Genomic DNA, 20,398 nt, shown 5'->3' with positions numbered 1-20,398 from the left:
ACCCCTCACTGTAAACCCTCTGATATACCCCACACCCCTCACTGTAACACACTTATATTCTCCATACCCGTTACTGTAACACACTGATATACCTCAGAGCCCTCACTTACCTGTTCCCTCTCTGGATTCTCAGCTCCTGTTCGATCTCTCGATCTGTGGTTCATGCACCAACCAGATCTGGATGAACTGTGGATGCTTACCGTGCTGTGGAAGGTAGTGTTTGGTATATGACATTTTCTTCTCCATTTCCCCAATGATCCCAGGCTTTAGTAGTGGTTACCCAGTTAAAATTTACTTAGTCTTCAGTCAGTAATGGGGGAATGGGGTGGGCGTGAAGGGAGTTGGCCAGTCCGGTTTAAGTCCACAGCCCTGAAACATGTAAAATAGATTTAACCTCTCGTGTGGGATTTGTGTAAAGTATTGGTGGGGTGGGTGAGGATGTAGATAGAACATAGAACTGTGCAGCACAGGAACAGGCCCCTCAGCCCATGATGTTGTGCCAAAGATGGCACCAAGTTTGCTATTCCCTTCTGTCTGCCTATGGTCCATATCCCTCCATTCCTTGCATAATCATGTGTCTGTCTAAAAGCCCTTTAAATGTCCTTATTGTATCTGCCTGCACCACTACCCCTGGCAGTGCATTCCAGGCACATTCCACTCTCAGTGTAAAAAAACTTGCCTCTCACATCTCCTTTGAATTTTCCCCCTTTTCACCTTAAATGCATGCCCTCTAGTATTAGTTTCTTGTGTGTGTGAGAGTGTACGGACTGTGTGGGGCTGTGGGAGGGTATGGACTGTGTGGGGATGTGGGAGGGTACGGACTGTGTGGGAGGGTACAGACTTTGTGGGGGTGTGGGAGGGTACAGAGTGTCTGGGGTATGGGTGGTTACTGACTGTGTGAAGATTTTGTCTTGGGGCGTGTAGGGTGTTTTGGGGGTTGTGGAAGGGGTGAGGTATGTGAGGTGTTTGGGGGTTTGTGGATGGGCTATATTTGATGTGTGGGTATTTGGGTGTTGGGGGGTGGTTTGTGGGGTTTGAATGTGTGGGTTTTTTGGCTACATGAGTGTGTATGCTCTATGTGGGGAGGTGTGGAGTTTGGGGACGTTTGGATGTGTGAGGGTGTGTGGGATGTGGGAAGTTGTGTCTATGAGGTGTGTAGGGGGACATTTTGTGTGTGTGTGTTGGGGGGGTGTCTGTGGCGTGAGAGGTTGTGTCTGAGGGGTGTGTGTGGGGGAGTGGTGTGGGATATGGGCGGGTGTGTCTATGGGGTGTGTGTGTGTGTGTGTGTGTGTGTGTGGAGGGTGTCTGTGGTGTGACAGAATGTGTCTATGGGGTGTGTGTGGTGTGTGCGTGTGTGGTGTGAGTATGTGGGGTGGGGTGGGATATGGGTGGGTGTGTGCAGTGGGTGGTTTGCAGTGTGGGATATGATGTTTGGGGATGTGCTAGAGTGTGTGTGAGGGTTGTGAGAGTGTGTGTGAGGGTGTGTGCAGTGTAGATTAATATGAGCAATGGTCACTGAGGGGAGGTACTGACTGAGTGAGACAAGGGACAGGAGCACAAACCCATTCAGAAGAAGAAGAGGTGAAGTGTTTAGTGCTGCACCTAGGGCTGTGCAGGAAACCTCTGCAGCAGCTCCACCATGAGAGGAGAAGCGTTGAGCTATGGGTGTTGCAGGAAGTGAAAGCTGCTGATGACATGGCTTTAATGTACACTTGAATGTTTCTCAGTCGTTGCAGCAAGTTTATAAAGAATGTTCAGCACAGATACAGGCCATTTGGCTCACATGCTGGGGCAGGATTTGAACTCAGTGCTCACTGAGTAGAATTCAGCAAAGACATCAGGAGAGCAGCTAACATTAGAATAAATCCGTGCTGAACTAATAACATTGCTGCATTGACTGTGTAACAATTATAAACCAGTGGCTGAAGTAGAAAGAACTCTAGTGCTTGTCTCTCCCAGTCTGGGAGTTCAGATTGCTGGAGACAATGTGCTCAATATCATATCATCGTCTAGGTTATGCTTCACGCGGACTCTGTTCTTTGGTAATCTGTTGCTTTTGTGACACCTTGCAAATCTGCCTGTGTAATGCCACCACACCTTATAATCAGCTGTCAGCCTGTGTCCATGGCTGACACATTTGCCCTCAAATGTCTAACTGTACAAACCTTCATGATTCATTTTTGTTCCAGCAATTCTGGACTTACCCAGGCATATGTTAATACTCTGCTTCCTCTAGCATTTTCTCTGTCAATCATCACTCTTTCTGATTTTCTGAAGGTCTCAATTTAATGTCCTATCTCCTTCATCTACACCCCATCAATGTTTTCATGGATTAGTGAGTTGACTCTATCTGCTGCTGCTGTGTGTGTCTTTGGATAGTGGTTTTAAATCCTTCCAGCTCTAATTTCTCCAACAGTTTCTTCACATGTATCACATTTCTAAGACAGTTCAATGGCAATGGCTGCATGTAATACCTCTCACTCTGAACCTGTCCCAAACACAGACACTGGCTTCAAGCTTTCAGCTTCTCAAAGTCCATTTCTAATTCAAGATTTGAATATCTCATCTTTCTGACAGTTCTCTAACTCAAACGCATGAATTTCTAACTTCCAACATTCAAACCCACCATTAGATCAAAGCACAATAATTTCTTGGGGGGGGGTGGTTTTCAGCGCCTTGAACATCATCAAGCAAGAGGAATAATTCGGAAATATACAGTGGTCTACGGGGATGGAGAAATGATAACAGAGGAAGCAATCACTGTCTGCTGTAACTTCAGCCTTCCAAAGACCACCCAATGGGTGAACGTCACTGCACACAATTCTGTTGGAGCAACTCAGCCAGCCAAGCTCAACCTAATAGCAGGTAAACATAAAGCGAGAGATGTACACAGTGCACAGGGTGAATTGTACCTCATACACATGTCATAAACCTGTATAAATGTGTACAGAGAACTGTAACAGTGTACACATCACTGCCTTTCACACGGTTGTATAAGAAACTGTACATGTTTTTATTCTTCCATGGCATGGAGGTGATTATTACCCATTCCCAACTGCCCTTGAACAGAGCAGGCCAAGCAGCATCAGAGGAGCAGGAAGGCTGACGTTTCGGGCTAAAGGGTCTAGGCCTGAAATGTCAGCCTTCCTGCTCCTCTGATGCTGCTTGGCCTGCTGTGTTCATCCAGCTCTACACCTTGTTATCTCAGATTCTCCAGCATCTGCAGTTCCTACTATCTCTGCCCTTGAACAGAGTGGTTTTCTAGGACAGTTAAGCATCAACCACACTGCCATGATAGGATTTAAACCCATGTCCCCAGAGCACTGGCTAGGTTACTAATCCAGCAATTTTATCACCACACCATGACAGAAGTGCACTGCTACACTTCCCTCCACACATGGAGCTTCTGGTGCCAGGGAAAGTGAATATGACATACAATGGTTGCACAGATATCCATTGGCTCCATTGCATGCTACACACTGACATGTAACAGACAATCACAGAACCATGAGACTGACCCATGCACCTTTGTAAAGGCAAGGGATTTGGTTGAGGGCAGGCGGGGTTCAGTTAGAATTCAAAAATAAACTTATTGGTATTACTTGTTTTGCTCAGACCTCCCGCCACCATTCAATATGACAGCTCACAGCAGGAACCACTCAGTACTGGTGTCCTGGGAGCGACCTGCCAACGTAATCCCTGAAGAGTTTGTGGTGGAATGGTATAAAATAAATTCAGAATACACACTTGACTGGAAAAAAGTACCAGCAGAGAATGTCAGCGTAACTTTGCTGGAAGGTAAGTCTAAGGCTGGTGCAGACTCCAGGCTATAGATTTTTAAGCAAGCATAGGCTGACAGAATAAAAATGTGAAATGAGTTTATCAGTCACATCATGTCCCAGCAACCAAGTAATCACAGCATGAAATTGTTACTGATTAATTTCTAATTTGATTAAATGGTGTAGAGGGTGCTTTACCCTGTATCTAGCCTGGTGATGTCTCTGTCCTGGGATTGTTTGATGAGGACAGTTTTGATAGATCTTTACTTTCAGTTCAAAAGAGTACAGACATCTATACTTTCAGTTGAGAAGAATGGACAAAACTTTGCTCTGGATCTAACCCCTGCTGTACCAGTCTTGGGAGTGTTTGACAGGGACAGTGCAAAGGCAGCTTTGATCTGTATATAACCTCCAGCTGTTTCTGTCCTCGGAGTTTTTAATGGGACAGTGTAGAGAAATGTTTACTCTGTATCTAACCCCATGCTGTACAAAACAAGACTGGGATTGAAGCAGCAAAGTGTTGGTTCCACTCTCTCAACGGTGTGCATGCTGAACTCAATTCCAATCTGTTTGTGTAAGCTTGTTCCTGAGCCCTGATAGCCTATTTTCCTTTCAGGTCTTCTCTGTCCGCTGCTTCTGTACAGGATCTCGGTGTACACTCGATATCAGGCAGGATTGGGAGGCCCAGTGTCCACTCTGGTATACACAGAAGAAGGAGGTACCATTTCCTGTTGCTATCGGTGAAACCCGTTAACCTGCAAATCTTACTGACAGAGATTGTGATACTGAGCTCTAGGACTCTTTTCTCAACAGACTCAACCTTTCGGAGCTCTTCAGCTCCCTGAAGAGATTTGATAGGGTCAGCTATTTGAAGATATTTCCTCTTCTGGGAGAGAACAAAACTAGAACCATGAATATAAAACAGTCACTAATAAACCCAGTAGATCACTGAGGATAAGCAAGGGGCAGTGGTATATGAGTGAGCAGATTGCAGGTATATCCTCCTGTTACTCTTCTTACCCTTCCTCCTCCATTAAAATCACAGAAACCCTACAGTGTGGAAACAGGCCATTCGGGCCAACAAGTCCACACTGCCCCTCCAAAGAGCATCCCACCTAGACCCATTCCCCTACCTCTGCATTTCCCATGTCTAACCCACCTAACCTAAACATCCCTAGACACTATGGGCAATTTATTATGGACAACACACCTACCCTGCACATCTTTGGACTGTGGGAGGAAACCCATGCAGACATAAGGAGAATGTGCAAACTCCACACAGATAGTCACCTATCATAGCATGGAATCGAACTCGGGTCCCTGGTGCTGTGAGGTAGCAGTGCTAACCACTGAGCCACCATACTGCCCTTGTGCTGAATGAGGGATGACCATTGGAAAGACCATTACTGCAGCTTTAAGACAACCAGGGTGAAACAATGAGAGAAAAGGAAAGGATATTCTGTCGGGTGAAATCAGACAATGTGGGATCAGGTTCAAGCAGACCATAAGAACTAGCACAGACCAGTTAGGCTAAATGGCCTGTGTTATTCACAACAGTGTATTCACAAATCAACTACTGACATTGGTTGGGCTACAATGTGTGCAGTTTTCTGTAATCTATTACAGAGAGAAGATTAAAGTAAAAGGAAACATATGATGTAGATTCACCAAGATGAATTCAAGATTAGGAATCTAAAAGAGAGCTGAATACTGAGGCTGAGAGAAGATGTAATTTACAATGATGAAGGTTATGATGGGGTGACTCTCAATAAGTAGTAATCAGCACAGTTCCACCAATGTGACATTTCTCAAATTCCACAAAACAAATTGCTATTATTCAACTCAACACTTTAATGTTTGGATCACCTCCGGTTAACTGGTGTCTGTTCTCAGTGAGATGTAGTACATGAAACATTTTTCAGATGTTACTTTTGCTCCTTGTGGGTATCTCATTTTAATTCTCTTGCAGTTCCTCTTGCTGGGCCTGAAATCTCAATTCTAAATATCTCCCAGACTGGGGTCACTCTGCTATGGAAGGATCTCCCACTGGATCAACGTCGAGGGTTTATACAATACCTTACTCTGTACTATGTCAAGAATCCAGGTGGACTTCCAAAACAAAAGAGTAAGAAGAATTGATCTAGCATTTTGTACGTTGTAAATGTTCTCATGGTAGAAGATACGAAATATATCCCAAGAATAATAGAAACATGGCATCAAAAGGCAAAGATGAATTAAAACAATCAGTATTACAAGAGAAAAAACACTAGGAAAACTAAAGGCTGCAGAGTTATTAGATTCTGGAAAGGTCTGACCGGATTGGAAAACTGTAAATGTAATAGTGCTATTCGACAAAGGAGGGATACAGAAAGCAGAAAACCATAGGCTGGTTAGCCTAACTCCATCATAGGAAAATTGACAGAATTCCTTATTAAGGAAATATTAGCTGGATATTTAGAACAACACAATAAGATCAAACAGAGTCAACATGGTTTTGTGAAAGGGCAGTAATGTTTGTCAATTGATTATTGTTCTTTGAGGATATAACAAGCAGGATGAATTAAGGGCAACCAGTAGATGTGGCGTATTTGCATTTCCAGAATGCATTCCAAAAGATATGGTATAGAATGTTACTGAACAAGAGCTCATTGAGATGAAGAGGAATTTCTTCTCTCAGTGTGTTGAGTGTCTTTGGAACTCCTTGCCACAGAAGCTGCAAGGAAGGAGTCCTTGTGCATACTTACGGTTGAGATAGATAGATTCTTGATCAGTCAAGCATTATGGGGAAAACGCAGGAAAGTTGGGGTGAGGAATGTCAGATCAGCGATGATCCTATTGAATGGTAGAGCAGGCTCAAGAAACCAAACAGCCTATTCCTGTTACTATTTCTTATGGCCTTATGGTATTGGGTGATATATCAATGTAGATGGAGGATCTACTGATGAACAGGGAAATGGAAAGTCAGGAAAAAAGTGCTCTTTTTCAGGTTGGTGCCACAGGGTTGAATGGTGTGATCCATATTAATGTATTGGACATGAGGGTGAAAGTTGTACATCTCAAAGCTTTGTTCTTTCTTACAGCTCTCAATTTAAGCAATACATTAGACAGATACACATTGTTGCACTTGGAGCCCGACAGCACTTACAAAATTTGGATGACAGCATCCACTACTATGGGAGAGGGAAGCAAAGGGCCATACCTTTGCTTTAAAACACAAGGTAATGTTGGTGAAAAGGGATAAGGGAATGGTTTGGTTAGAAAGTAGTGATGATGCTTCCAGATTTTTGAAATGAAAATAGTTCAGGACCTCCAGCAACTCAATGATAAACAATGATATCTGTGTAATGTGCAAACAGCTGTCACCCACTCAACAAAAAAAAATCAAAGAACTGTGGATGCTGGAAATCAGAAACAAAAAGAGATATGACTGGAAAAACTCAGTAGGTCTGGAAGCATCTGTGGAGAGAAAGCAGAGTTTAAAGCTGCTTTCATTCTGCAGAAGCTGCAGACATCCTGAGTTTTCCCAGCTGTTTCTGTTTTTATTTTAAACTCAAGCTCAACCACAGTAGGAAGATGCAGCTTCAGCTAAGAGGGATTTGATGTAAATCATAGCAAATAATTATTAAAGAATTTATGTACCACCTTATCACAACCCAAAATGGTTTACAACACACCCTCAGTACTGACCCTCTGATTGTATGACACTCCCTCAGTACTGATAGTGCTGCACTCCTTCAGTACTGACTCTCCTACAGATTAGCACACTCTCAGTACTGACCCTGATGGTGTGGCAGCCCCTCAGCTGTGACTCTCTGACAGTGCAGCACTCCCTCAGCACTAACCTTCTGACAGTACAGCACTCCCTCAGCACTGACTCTCTGACAGTGCGGCACTCCCTCAGTGTTGCCCTACTGTTGTCTGTAGTCAAGTCCTGGAGTCATGGTTGACGCCATAACCTTCTGACTCAGAAGAGAGCTACCTGATGAGAAAATGTAGTGAAAGCAGCTGCTGGTAGATTGTTGTGTTGGGCAGCCTAGCCAGCAGAATGGCTGGCCTGCCTGATGACTGTATGTGTAATTTCTAATCCTGCTTTCTGCTATGTTCAGGTTCAAAGGTTGTGACCTGGATGCTTGTGGCACTGTTCTCTACATCTGCGGTGATTGGAGTTCTTTCCTTCTATTTCTGCAGATTGTATAAACAGAGGTGAGTCAGTCTCCTAGGATTAACTGAACCTTGGCATGATGGAGAAAATGGCTATGAGCTATTTAGACACACAGTCAGATATTTGTATTTGCGAAACTTTGTATGGTTTTGCTCACGTAAGTGGGCATTGATACTCATGCGAAAATACATGTTACTGTGTTCCCTCCTGCATTCTTATATGTATGAAGGTGCACGGACATGTCTGCCCACAAACAATATTGTGTTACTCGAATAAAATGGCATTTTCTCTCATTTCATCCCTTCTTATTTTCCTGGTACCAGGGTGATATCTAGAACAGGGGAGGGAAAGAAAACAATTGATTCAGATCTTCGCTTGAGACAGGGTGAGTGAGTGAGCTTTATGTTAAGCTCCAGTCTCAAGATAGGGGTTAGGTTCTGCCAGCAATCTCCATCTACATCTTGCTAATTTGCATATGATATTGCACAGGTACTGCACTGAGTTTCTGAGTAGAAATTGTAGTGAAGTTTTAAATTTATCAAGTCAGCTCATCAGTTTCGTGATCTCAAATAAATGACCTCTGGCGCAGTAAAATTTGATGTACTACATTACCAAAGATGACGATATATTCTCCAACTACCCATGTCACTGACTGTCAAGTTGTACCTGTGTGAAACTTTTAAGGAGTTCACTCTGAGTGATTTGCTATATTAAATGATGCACAGTATATTGTATTCAAGAGAAGATTTTTTAAAAAAGATCTTCAGCCAAAATGGTGAGAATGGGGGAATAATTACCACAAAGAGTCAACAAGGTGAATATGTGAGCTGGAGAAGGGCATGCAGGAGAAAGGAGGAGAGAGACATTCTGACTGGGCAAGAGGAGGTCCATATGAAGCATAAACACTGGCAGAGACTGGTTGGGCTGACTGGCATATTTCAATGCTGCATATTCCTGATAATCCCATGTGGACCATTTCTCTATTAGAAGAAATGTAGAAAAAGGAAGAGCATAATTTTTATATTTGAACTGGGTCATTCAGGGAAACATCAAAAAGCATTTCTTCATACAAGAGGGAGTGGAAATCTGCAAAAAACTGTAAAGGCAGTTGATCAAATAAACATTTTCTAAGACTGACATTACTAGAATGTTGAGAGGCAAGAGTATAAAGGGTTACAGAACCAAGGCAGGTGAATGATGGAACAGGTTCAAGGTTCTGAATATCTCTTCCTTTCAGAATACAAAGCTGCAGCTCATTCTACTTACCTCAGTGGTGTTGCCAGAGAATTCCAGATCCAAGGAACAGCAAAGTTAGGGACCAGCTGGTAAGGATGTTCATGCCTTTAATCAAACTCCCTCTGATGGTGCAGAGAGTAAAGACCAAAATTGAACACGATACATCGCATTCTCTGTATCTTAATACCTCTCCTCTGCCATCAGGTCTGGCAACTTGTCTGCCTTTTGTCTCATTACTTATCAAATGCTTTGTCCCTCGTGATAGGGACTGTTACGATATCTTTCCTCCCATCAGCATATTGCTTTTTAGGATGTGAAGACCAATTAAACCAAAATATTGGTTTAAATTATCTCTATTCTTTGTTATGAATTTCCCAGTTCCATCCACCGAGGGTCCCACACTTAATATAGCTACCTGCTTTCTTTTTATATACCTGTAGATGCACTTGCTGTTTGTTTTCACATTTCTTACCGATTTATTTTCATAATCAATTTGTCCCATTTTATTAGTTCCATACTTATCACTGCTGATTCCTAAAAATTCCTAAGCCCCTGGCATACCACTAGGTTTCACCACTTTATATACCTAAGTTTTAGATGGTGACTCTCCTTGACAACCTTTGTTAAGCAAGGGGAGCTCATCTTCCCATCAAGTCCTCCTTTTTGACTGAAATAAGTTTTCCAACAAAAGAAAATCTAACCGTTATATTTGACATTCAATGGCATTACCATCATTGGCACTACTCTGAAATCAATGTTCTAGAGGTTACCAATGATCAGAAACTGAACCGCACTAGCTATCAGTGATCTCTCTAATCTTCTTTCTGGCTGCACAGGCCACCAGAGACCATGCACAGCAGTGCTTTATGGATGTCGTAATTGGCACACCGATTTCCATGTGCAGAACCTTGGAGCAGCTGGATACACACACACAACTTAATAGCAGCATTGCAAGCCATATTAAAACTGTGGCTACAAGAGCATGTCAGAGACTAGGAATCCTACAGCTCCTCACCTCATGTTTCTGCAAAGCCTGTCCACCATCTACAAAACGATGGATGAGTGCAGTTCCAACAACACTCAAGATGCTTGACATCATCTTGGACAAAGCAGCAAACTTGATTGTCACCACATCCATAAACATTCACTCCCTCATCACCAATGCACAGTTGCAGCAGTGTGCACCATGTACAAGATACAGTCCAGAAATTCACCAAGGCTCTTCCAAAAGCTTCCTCTAAACCCACAATCTCTACAATCTAAATGATAAGGTCATCACCAAGCTTCCCATCATCCTGACTTGGAAACAAATAACTGTTCTTTCACTGTCACTGGGTCACGATCCTGGAGCTCCCTAACAGCAATTTAGATGTACCTGCACCAAATGACAGTAGTATCCTAACACACCATTCTATTTACCCGTTACCCCTAGCTTGCTGATCTACACTGACTTCCAGTCGGGCAATGCAGTGATTTTAAAATTCTCATCCGCATGTTCAAATCCTGCCATGGCCACCCTCCTCCCTGTGCCCATGACCTCCTGCAGCTTTATAAACCCTCTCCACATCTCTGCACTCCTTTAATTATGGTCTCAGGTCTCTGATTCTAATTAGTCCACAACTGGTGAGCACGTTTCAGTCCTGAGCTCCAAAGTTTTCTCCATAATCCTTTCCAATTCTCCTTTACTACTCTTTTAAAATACTTATTAAATCCTATCTGTTTGATCAAGTTTTTGGGTAACTGCCCTAATACAGCCTTTTGTGGCTCACTGTCAGATTCTCATTTGATAACGTTCCAGCATTGACATTTAAAGTGGTTTGGAAATACAAGTTTTTGATGTTTCTGTTGTAGATCAATTCAGCTGCATACCTGACGTGGTGAGTAATTGAACTTTGATTGGAGAATTGAGTGTGTCAAATGCTGTTTGTCAATCAGGCCAGATGTTCACCTGTTCGACACTATGTAGAACCAAATTAGATTGCAAGCAGAACAATGGCCTAATGTTTGGTCCTATCAGAGAATGGGTAGGTGTAGGGCTTAACTCTTAGAGCTTGTATTTCAGTGGGAGCTACCAGCTTCAGGAGTTCAATATAGAGTGCTGTCAAAAAAAAGTATGCTTGATAATAGGCAAGCACAAACTGAGAAAGCGTCTACTATTATTTCTGATGTATGTGTGAAGCCAAAATGCTTTTGACTCTAAGGACATGAAATCTATGATATATTTACAATTCCTATAGAATCCTTCCTAAGCCCCTGTACTCTCATGCCTAGACCCTCACCCTGGATTCTCAACTTGGATTACCATGACTAAACCCCATCCCTGACCCCAACACCCCAATTTAAACTGTTTCAAAATGCAATTTTGCAAAATGTATGGAATAAGTTATGTTTTTTTTTGACAAAAAAGAGAAAGCTATGTTGACTTGGAATACTGATTGTTGTTGATTATCTGTTCTCAGTATGATTATCCTCTGAACTACCATGAGGCAATGTCGGAGACAGTAATTCATGAATTGGAAGAGATTGAAACTGAGGACAAGATTGAAGTTCCATCAACGACAAGCAACAATTCCACTCTGGCAAAAGACATGGGACCCAGTAGTTCAGAAGATCCTTACTGGACAAGTTGTCATTCTCCACTTGTGGAGACACCTCCAGAGGCCTCCACTTGTTTGGAAAAGAAACCTGTGGAAGAGCCAGCAACCAGCACAGGATTAATGGTGGAACCCCTCAGCTCCACTGGTTACGAGAAACACTTCTTGCCATCAGAGGCAGATGTGCTGAAGAATGAATGGCAGTTAGCAAACAGGAAGGAGTGGCTGGGAATCGAGGATGATCATTAAACTTCAGCAGGATGGAACACCAGACAATCTCAACATGATGAAGTGACCAGGAAGGTTGATGAGAGCAGGGCAACAGACGTAGTCTATATGGATTTCAGTAAGGCCTTTGATAAGGTTCCACATGGTAGGCTGCTCTGGAAGGTTAGATTGCAATGAATCCAGGGAGAGCTGGCATTTTGTATATGCAATAGGCTTGATGGTAGGAAGCAGAGAGTAACCGTGGAAGGATGTTTGTCGAACTGGAGGCCTGTGACTAGTGTTGTGCCTCAGTGACTGGTGCTGGGGCCATTGCTGTTTGTTATCTATATCAATGATTTGGATGGGAACGTACAAGGCATGATTGGTAAGTTTGCAGATGACACTAAAATAGGCGGTATCGTAGACAGTGAGGAAGATTATCAGAAATTGCAGCAGCACCTTCATCAGCTGGGGATGTGGGCCAAGAAATGGCAAATGGAGTTTAATATAGATAAGTGTGAGGTGTTGCATTTTGGAAAGTCAAATCAAGGTAGGAGTTTCATGGTGAATGGTAGGGCCTTAAGGAGTGTAGTGAAACAGAGGGACCTTGGAGTCCAGGTGCACGGTTCTCTGAAAGTTGGAGCCGCAGGTAGACAGGGCAGTGAAGAAGGCTTTTGGCACACTGGCCTTCATCAGTCAGAGCATTGAGTACAGAAGTTGTGTTGCAGTTGTACAGGAGATTGGAGAGGCTGCATTTGGAGTATTGTGTTCGGTTTTGGTCACCTTGCTATAGGAAGGATGTTATTAAACTGGAAAGCGTGCAGAAGAAATTAATAAGGATGTTGCCAGGACTCAAGGGCCTGAGTCTTAGGAAGAGATTGGGTAAGCTAGGACATTTTTCTTTAGAGTGTAGGAGACTGAGGGGGGATTTTATATAAGTGTACAAGATCATGAGAGGCATGGATAGGGTGAATGCACTTAGTCTTTTTCCCAGGGTTGGAGAATCGAGGACTAGAGAGCATCAGTTTAAGATAAGAGGGGAAAGAATACAGGGGAACCTGAGGGGCAACATTTTTACACAGAGGGTGGTAAGCATATTGAATGAGCTGCCAGTGGAAGTGGTTGAGGCATGTACATTAACAACATTTAAAAGGTATTTGGATGAATACATGGATAGGAAAGGTTTCGAAGTATATGGGTCAAGTGCAGGGAAATGGGGTTAGTGTGGATGGACATTTTGGTCGGCATGGACCAGTTTGGGCCGAAGGGCCAGTCTCCGTGCTGCAGGACTCCATGACTCTATGTTATTCAAATTAACCTGCATTGCTGCTGGCCTCAGCTCTCTGAAGTCACAGGTTTAACAAGTCTAAACAAAAATGATGAGAAAGGCAAGAGAGGAAGGCAATGGACTCATCAATAGAACAAATGTGTTATCACAAATCAATGATTAAACTCAGGGTTCCACGAAATCCATGTTGTCCTACTGTAGCATCCAAACTTTCCCTACACAATTCCAGGATTTCTACCTGATTGATATATGATGTCAGATGTGGTCTTTTTGTGACACAGAACATCCTGAAGCTGAAGCTCCGTCTCCTTGTTTTACTCATCAAATACTTCAACGAAAGTGATCCAAAGTTATTTTTCCATTCCATGCGCTTTCCTTACTTTGGTGAAGTCATCAAGAGTTGTCTCCTGTCAGTGCTGGAAGCCTGTAGCTCTCCATTCTCCAATGCCTGCTCTGTTTTCCAACACTGGGATTGGTAGTTATCCAATACTTCCAAGGTCCTGAATGTCTTATGAACATCAGTTTCAATTTTTTTAAAAACTGCATAATACTCAACAGTAAAAATCTTAAAATGAAATTATAAAAAGATGAAGAAGTCATTTTCTTAAATTGGCACTCTTGAATTGGTAATGCAGACACTGAGGCTTTGTGGAAACTTTTGGCAATGTCTATTTCAGAATTAAATATTTTTGGCTAAAGGGAAGTTTCCTGGTAGTAGGTTCTTCCTTCAGGCACAGGCACTGCACATATAAACGCTCTTTACACACACAACAGTCTTTATATGAGCTGCCCATGCAGAATGCCATTAAATCCTCCATTTGTGCTCAGAATGCCAGCAATCTATAATTGGTTACATTCATGGAATAGTTCCAAGAGTCGGTAGGTAGCAATTTTCAATTCTACCCAGCAATAATGGAGAGGTTGATTGTAAGGTTTTCAAAAGATCGCTCAGGACAATTTGGGGTCAAAAAGTGGAGTTCAAATGTTACAGTTGAGTTGGTGGGTGGGAGGGGGACTGTCAGACATACCATGTTCAACTCTTTCCTGCAAATACATTTTGTCTAGTGAGGGCTAAGGGAAGTCCTCGGAAGCATGGGGGCTCAGAATAAGCTAGGCTAGGCTAACTGCCTGTGAAGAGCTTTAATTATGCATGTGAACAAGTACAGGAATACAGTTTCAGAGTTCAGGGGGGAGTGAATGTCCAAGAAAGGAGGGTGATTAACTAAAACTGGTTCAATTGATGAGGCAATCCATGATGGTGCAGTTCTTGAGAGGAAGTTTCAAGGTCAGATCAGCAAAAATGAAGAGTTGTGATCCCTTGTGACATTTAATGAGACTTGACATAGCACCAGTATCTGTCGGAACTGCTGAGAAATCCATCAGGTCTGTCTTGATGTGTGTGTGTGTGTGTGTGTGTGTGTGTGTGTGTGTGTGTGTGTGTGTTGGGGGGGGAATGTTTAATTACTCTATTGCCCATGTTTATTGCGTGTTAACCTGGGTGTTAAAGACAAGCTGTACATGTATTGTAGATGTATTACTGTGCTAACTTTGTATAGTAAAGTTTGTTATTGCTTGTTCAAAACTGGAATTTTGCGGCTTTATTCTCTTAGAAGTCCCCTGAATCTACCACTTTGTTTACTTTAAAAATAAAAGTTACACAAAAACAATGCTACACTTGCAGTTAGTAAAAAGATGCTACACACACACACAAACAAAGTATGCACAGAAACAAAAACAATGCTATGCACGCACAAAAGCAAGTCCATAAACAAACACATACATTCACAAAAACAATATCCTGTCTGCTCTCTTACACAGTGTCCTAAGATCTTTAATGTCTCTTTTGAAGAAGAGCAGAGAACTTTTCCTTGGAGTCACAGCTAACACTCATCCCTCAAATGACATCATAAAGTATCATATCATTGCTATTTGTGGGAGTTTGCTGTGTGAAAATTAACTGCGGTCTTTCCTACCTTACAGCAGTGACTATATTTCAGAGGTATTTCACCAGTTGTAAAACACTTGGGGCAGTCCTGTGAAAGGTGCTATAGAAATGCAAACCTTATCTCTTGGTTTCAATGGCCACTGCAGCCATCCATTGAGGCCTTCATCCCTGGGAAGAAATTAATTCCTCCTGCCTTCCATTTCAGTGCTCCTCCATTACAGCTTGTTTCTAGGTGGTCCTGCCTGGACAGATGACATTCATTTACTTTTCTCAAAATTTCTAGAAATTAATAAAATATACTTAACAGATTTTAAGTCCACCACTAAGGACTGCAACCCATCCCTCACTAAATTACAACTGCTCCCTTATCTTTGAATGTTCTTCCTACCAAAATGCATCACCTCCCACTCGTCTGCATCAAACCCACATGCCACCCATCTGCCAATTTTACCAACTTGACTATACCCTTTTGAAGTTCTACATTGCCCTCCTCGCAGTTTACAACTCTTCCAAATTTTGTGAGATCTGCAAACTTTGAAATTGTTGCCTGAATGTCAACATCTAGATCAGTAAGATAGATTAGGAAAAACAAGGGTTCCAATACCAGCCCTGTGGAACTCCACTAAAAAGCTTTCTCCAGCCTAAATAATATCCATTGACCACTATTCTGTGTTTCCCATCAATCAGGCAATTTTGTATCCATGTTGCTACGTCCCTTTTATTGCATGACTTGTATGTTTCCTCAAAGGTCTGTCGTATGGCCTTGTATCAAATGCCTTTCAGCAGTCACACACACCACATCAACAGCATTACCATTATAGAGCATTTCTGTTGTCCCTTCACAAAACTCCAGCAAGTTAGTTAAACACAATTGCCCTTTTAGAAGTAGTCAGAGATCGTAAGAATTGCAGATGCTGCAGTCAGAGATAACACAGTGTGGAGCTGGAGGAACACAGCAGGCAACATCAGAGGAGCAGGAAAGTTGACGTTTCAAGTCAGGACCCTTCTTCAGAAATGGGGAGGGGGTTGGGAGCTCAGAAATAATAGAGAGGAGAGGTGGGGCTGGGGAAGGTAGATGGGATAGTGATAGATGAGTGCAGGTGGGGAATGGTGTGGATTGGTCAGTGAGGTGGGAGGAGCGGATAGGTGGGAGAAAAGATGGACAGGTTGTGTCAGGTCAAGGTTGGCAGGGATGAGGGGGAGGGTTGCTCACGAATCCATGCTGACTCTTCCTAATCAATCCAACTTTTTCAATGTGACTACTAATTCTATCCCAAACAATTATTTTTAGAAGCTTCCCAGCACCCCGAAGTTAAACTGACTGATCTCCAACTGGCTTATCTCTCCAGCATTTATTGATCAAGGCTGTATTATTTAAAAATAATAGTCTATCCAACATTTTTCATTATTGATTTTGAACTTTTAATGTTTTTGAGGAGATTTGTAGCTCGGATTGTGGATGAGGTTGTAGACTTGCTTACTGATCCGTTGGTTTTGATTGTAGGTGTTTTGTCACCCTGCTAGCTAACATCATCAGTACGTTTCTGGTGAAGCGTTGGTGTTCTGTCCCACTTGTTATTTATAAACCTCGGTTTGCTGGCGTGGTTGGCATCACGTCCGGTTCTGTTTCTCAGCGGTTTGTATATCAGATCCAGTTCAATGTGTTTGTTGATGGAGTTCCGGTTGGAATGCCAGGCCTCCAGGAATTCCCTGGCATGTCTCTGTTTGGCTTGTGCAACTATGGATGTGTTGTCCCAGTCAAACTCGTGTCCTTCTTTGTCCGTGTGTACTGAGACCAGTGAGAATTAGTCGTGGTTCTTGGTGGATACAATCCGTCGTTACCTCCATGACAGACCACAACAAGAAGACCCAAAAAGGCCAGACACACTAGTCATCCTACCTTACATCAGACACATATCAGAGATGACCACAAGATCAGTCAGACCTCTAGGTATCAGGGTAGCCCACAACCAACAACCACCCTGCGACAACTACTGACGAATGTAAAGGCTCCCATTCCCACAACCAATAAAACTGACATAATATACAAAATAAAATGCAAGGACTGTGAGAAACATTGCATAGGCTAAACTTGAAGAAAACTGACAATAAGGATACACGAACACCAACTAGCCACCAAGAGACACAACCAATTTTCACTGGTCTCAATACGCACAAAGAAGGACACAAATTTGACTGGGACAACACATTGATAATCGCACAAGCCAAACAGAGACATGCCAGGGAATTCCTGGAGGCATGGCATTCCGACTAGAACTCCATCAACAAACACACTGAACTGCACCCGATATGCAAATCACTGAAAAACAGAACCGGAAGTGATGCTAACCACCCTGCAAGCCGAGGTACATAAATAACATGTGGGGCAGAACACCAACGCTTCACCAGAGGCACACTGACGAAGTTACTTAGAAGGGTGACGAAACATCTACAATCAAACACACCGGCTCAGCAACATTGAACCCTTCTAATGACGGTTCTCCTCGCCACATGGTATGGGTAGCACCTCCCCCTTTGGTAAAGACAAATGCAAAGTATTCATTCACACTTCAGCCATGGCCACTGCCTCCACATGTAAATCCCCTTCTGGTCTCTAATCCATCCTGTTCCTTCTTTTACCACTCTTTTACTATTTATGTGCCCAGAAAACTTTGGGACAACCCTGTACATTGGCTGTCAGTCTTTTCTCATAATTTCTCTTTGCTTCTCTTATTTGCTTTTTCACCTCCTCTCTGAACCTTCTGTATTCGTCATCAGTGTACAAATAACTCCCTTGAGAGAGAGGGGCTGAGAGATAGCAGTCACGGTACATTTATCTCCCCAAGAGGGTGAGGTCAGAGATAGCAGTCAGTGAGGATATCTCCGTAAGATAGAACTTAGAAATAAAAGTCAGTGTAAAGCCATCTCTCTGGGAGAGGGGACGAAGATTCACCAATGTACAGATATATCTCCAAGAGAGGCGTCTCAGACTCCAGCCAGTGTACAGATATCTCCCTGAGAGAGACAATTCTGAGAGAGACCAGTCAGTGTAGTGATATCTGCCTGAGATAGAAGAATTAAGAGATACCAGACAGTGTACAGATCTCTCCAAGGGAAAGGAACGGAGTTACACTAGTGATTGAGTCTGTATACAAATATATGAAGACCAGTCAGTATGCAGTTATCTTTGCAGGAGATATTGAAAGTCACAGAGACTATGTGGGACTGAGCACCAGCAGTCATTATGAGATTTCACCTTGACAGGGATTGAGAGACACCAGGTATCACCTTGAGAGTGAGTGTGAGACAGCAGATATCACAGAGACCAAATGTCACTGAGAAACTGAAACTCACCAGAAGTCACCATGAGTCCAAGAGATGCCAGATATTACCAACAGAGACCAAGAGATGCCAGCTATTACTGAGAGAGACCCATTCTGTATGAATTAATGACTCTATATCATCCTGAGTGGCAACAAATATGAGAAAAAGTCATTTTCTTGGTCCCCATTAGAAACTGCATTCCTTTATCATACAAGCCCTACAGTGTGGAAACAGGCCCTTTGGCACAACAAATCCACACCAAACCTCAGAGCATCCCACCCAGACCCATCCCCCCTAATCTACACCTCCCTGAACATTATGGGCAATTTAGCATGGCCAATCCACCTAACCTGCACATCTTTGGACTGTGGGAGGAAACCCATGTAGACACAGGGAGAACGTGTAAACTCCACACAGACAGTCACCCAAGGCTGGAATTGAACCTAGGTCCCTGGCGGTGTGAGGCAGCAGTGCTAACCACTGTGCCACCGTGCTGCTCATCCCTTTCCATTGCAAGTAGTTGAGGCTAAACTAGATTGTTTGTAACCTTTAAGTCATATTTTTAATGAAATTAAATTCTGATTGTATATAACCATGCCGACACTATGATCACTTCCTTTACCGCCAACATACCACAACATGAGAAGCAATAGGCAATTTTCTGCTGTCTCAGTTACATTAGGACTAACGAATTGGGACAGTACTGCAGCCAAATAATGGACTCAGGGAATCATTAAAGCACAAGGAACCATTCAGCCACTCCTGTCCACAATCGCTGTCTACAGAACAACACTGATAACCCGACTGTCTTGCCTTGTCCTTGGAGCTGTGAAAATCTTTTTCTCTTCTATCCAATTCTGTTCTGGAAGCTCTGAATGAATTTACTTCCACTATATTTTCGGGCTATGTGTTCCAGATCCTAATCAGTTTTACTATAAGCGGTTTTCCCCTTGTGTTGCCTTTATTGTTTTGTTGTTCAGTTTGTGTACTTGGATTATTAACTTCTTCAGCAAGGGAAACAGCTTTCACCTATCTTTCTGTTTTATTCATTCATGGGATGAGGGTGTCGCTGGCTAGGCAGCATTTATTGCCCATCCCTAATTACCCAGAGGGTAGTTAAGAGTCAACCACATTGCTGTGGGTCTGGAGTCACATGTAGACCAGACCAGGTAAGAATGGCAGTTTCCTTCCCTAAAGGACATTAGTGAACCACATGGGTTTTTCCTGACAATCAACAATGGATTCATGGTCATTACTTGGACATGTGTTTAAATTTGATTTGGTACAGAATACGGAGCTCTGACAAATTCAGGGGAGACACAAGGCAACTGGTGGATGTGGACGTGTGATCCTGTCCAGAGATTAGTGTCACTGATGGGCAAAGGGGGAAGTAATTGTTGTTGTTGTTTTAATACGCTGTCCCAGGACATCAGAAACAGTGAGTGCCCGCCTACCTGGTACTCACTCAGGGAAACTCTCCCTCAATGAGAAGCCCGAAAGCAGGCCCCATCTCCATGGAAACCAAGGACAGTGGGAAACGACGTGCCTCCGCGGAGCATGCTGGTCCACGGCGCGGAGCCCGCCGGGTAAAAGCGGGACCCGATCACGTGGGAAAAGCGGCAAGTCCGATTGGCCAGAGAGAATTTAAACCCGGGGCCGGGCAGCGGGACCAGAGACTGAGACAAAGCGGGAGGAAGGTACCGGGGGGAACGGGTATACCGGGTAGGAGGGCAGGGGCAAGGCACGGAGTACTGAGGGAACACCGGGTATTGGGGGGAGAGAGGGGGTAGTACTGGGTACAGGCCCCAGCGCCAACGAAGACAACGACAACGGGGGGGGGGGGGTCGGGGACCCTGACACCGG

The 20,398-nt window shown here is 43.3% G+C and overlaps 1 protein-coding gene across 2 annotated transcripts in view; it reads left to right on the top strand.

Annotated features, from left to right (window-relative positions):
* The window catches only part of il12rb2l (interleukin 12 receptor, beta 2a, like), a 27,046-nt gene extending 14,907 nt beyond the window's left edge, over positions 1 to 12,139 (top strand). For both annotated transcript variants that reach the window (XM_020522414.2, XM_048617927.1), the window contains exons 7-15: positions 134 to 213; positions 2,673 to 2,865; positions 3,616 to 3,798; positions 4,396 to 4,497; positions 5,749 to 5,904; positions 6,860 to 6,997; positions 7,886 to 7,982; positions 9,179 to 9,266; positions 11,637 to 12,139. In XM_020522414.2, coding sequence (XP_020378003.1) covers positions 134 to 213; positions 2,673 to 2,865; positions 3,616 to 3,798; positions 4,396 to 4,497; positions 5,749 to 5,904; positions 6,860 to 6,997; positions 7,886 to 7,982; positions 9,179 to 9,266; positions 11,637 to 12,020 — 1,421 coding nt within the window. In that variant the 3' untranslated portion in view covers positions 12,021 to 12,139. The remainder of the gene's footprint in view (positions 1 to 133; positions 214 to 2,672; positions 2,866 to 3,615; positions 3,799 to 4,395; positions 4,498 to 5,748; positions 5,905 to 6,859; positions 6,998 to 7,885; positions 7,983 to 9,178; positions 9,267 to 11,636) is intronic.
* Positions 12,140 to 20,398: the final 8,259 nt, after the last annotated feature.

This window comes from Rhincodon typus, chromosome 38 (genome assembly GCF_021869965.1).
Source record: "Rhincodon typus isolate 14 chromosome 38, sRhiTyp1.1, whole genome shotgun sequence".
NCBI classification, from domain to species: Eukaryota; Metazoa; Chordata; class Chondrichthyes; order Orectolobiformes; family Rhincodontidae; genus Rhincodon; species Rhincodon typus.
The sequence above is the reverse complement of the archived record's forward strand: the minus strand, read 5'-3'. Positions and strand labels throughout refer to the sequence as shown.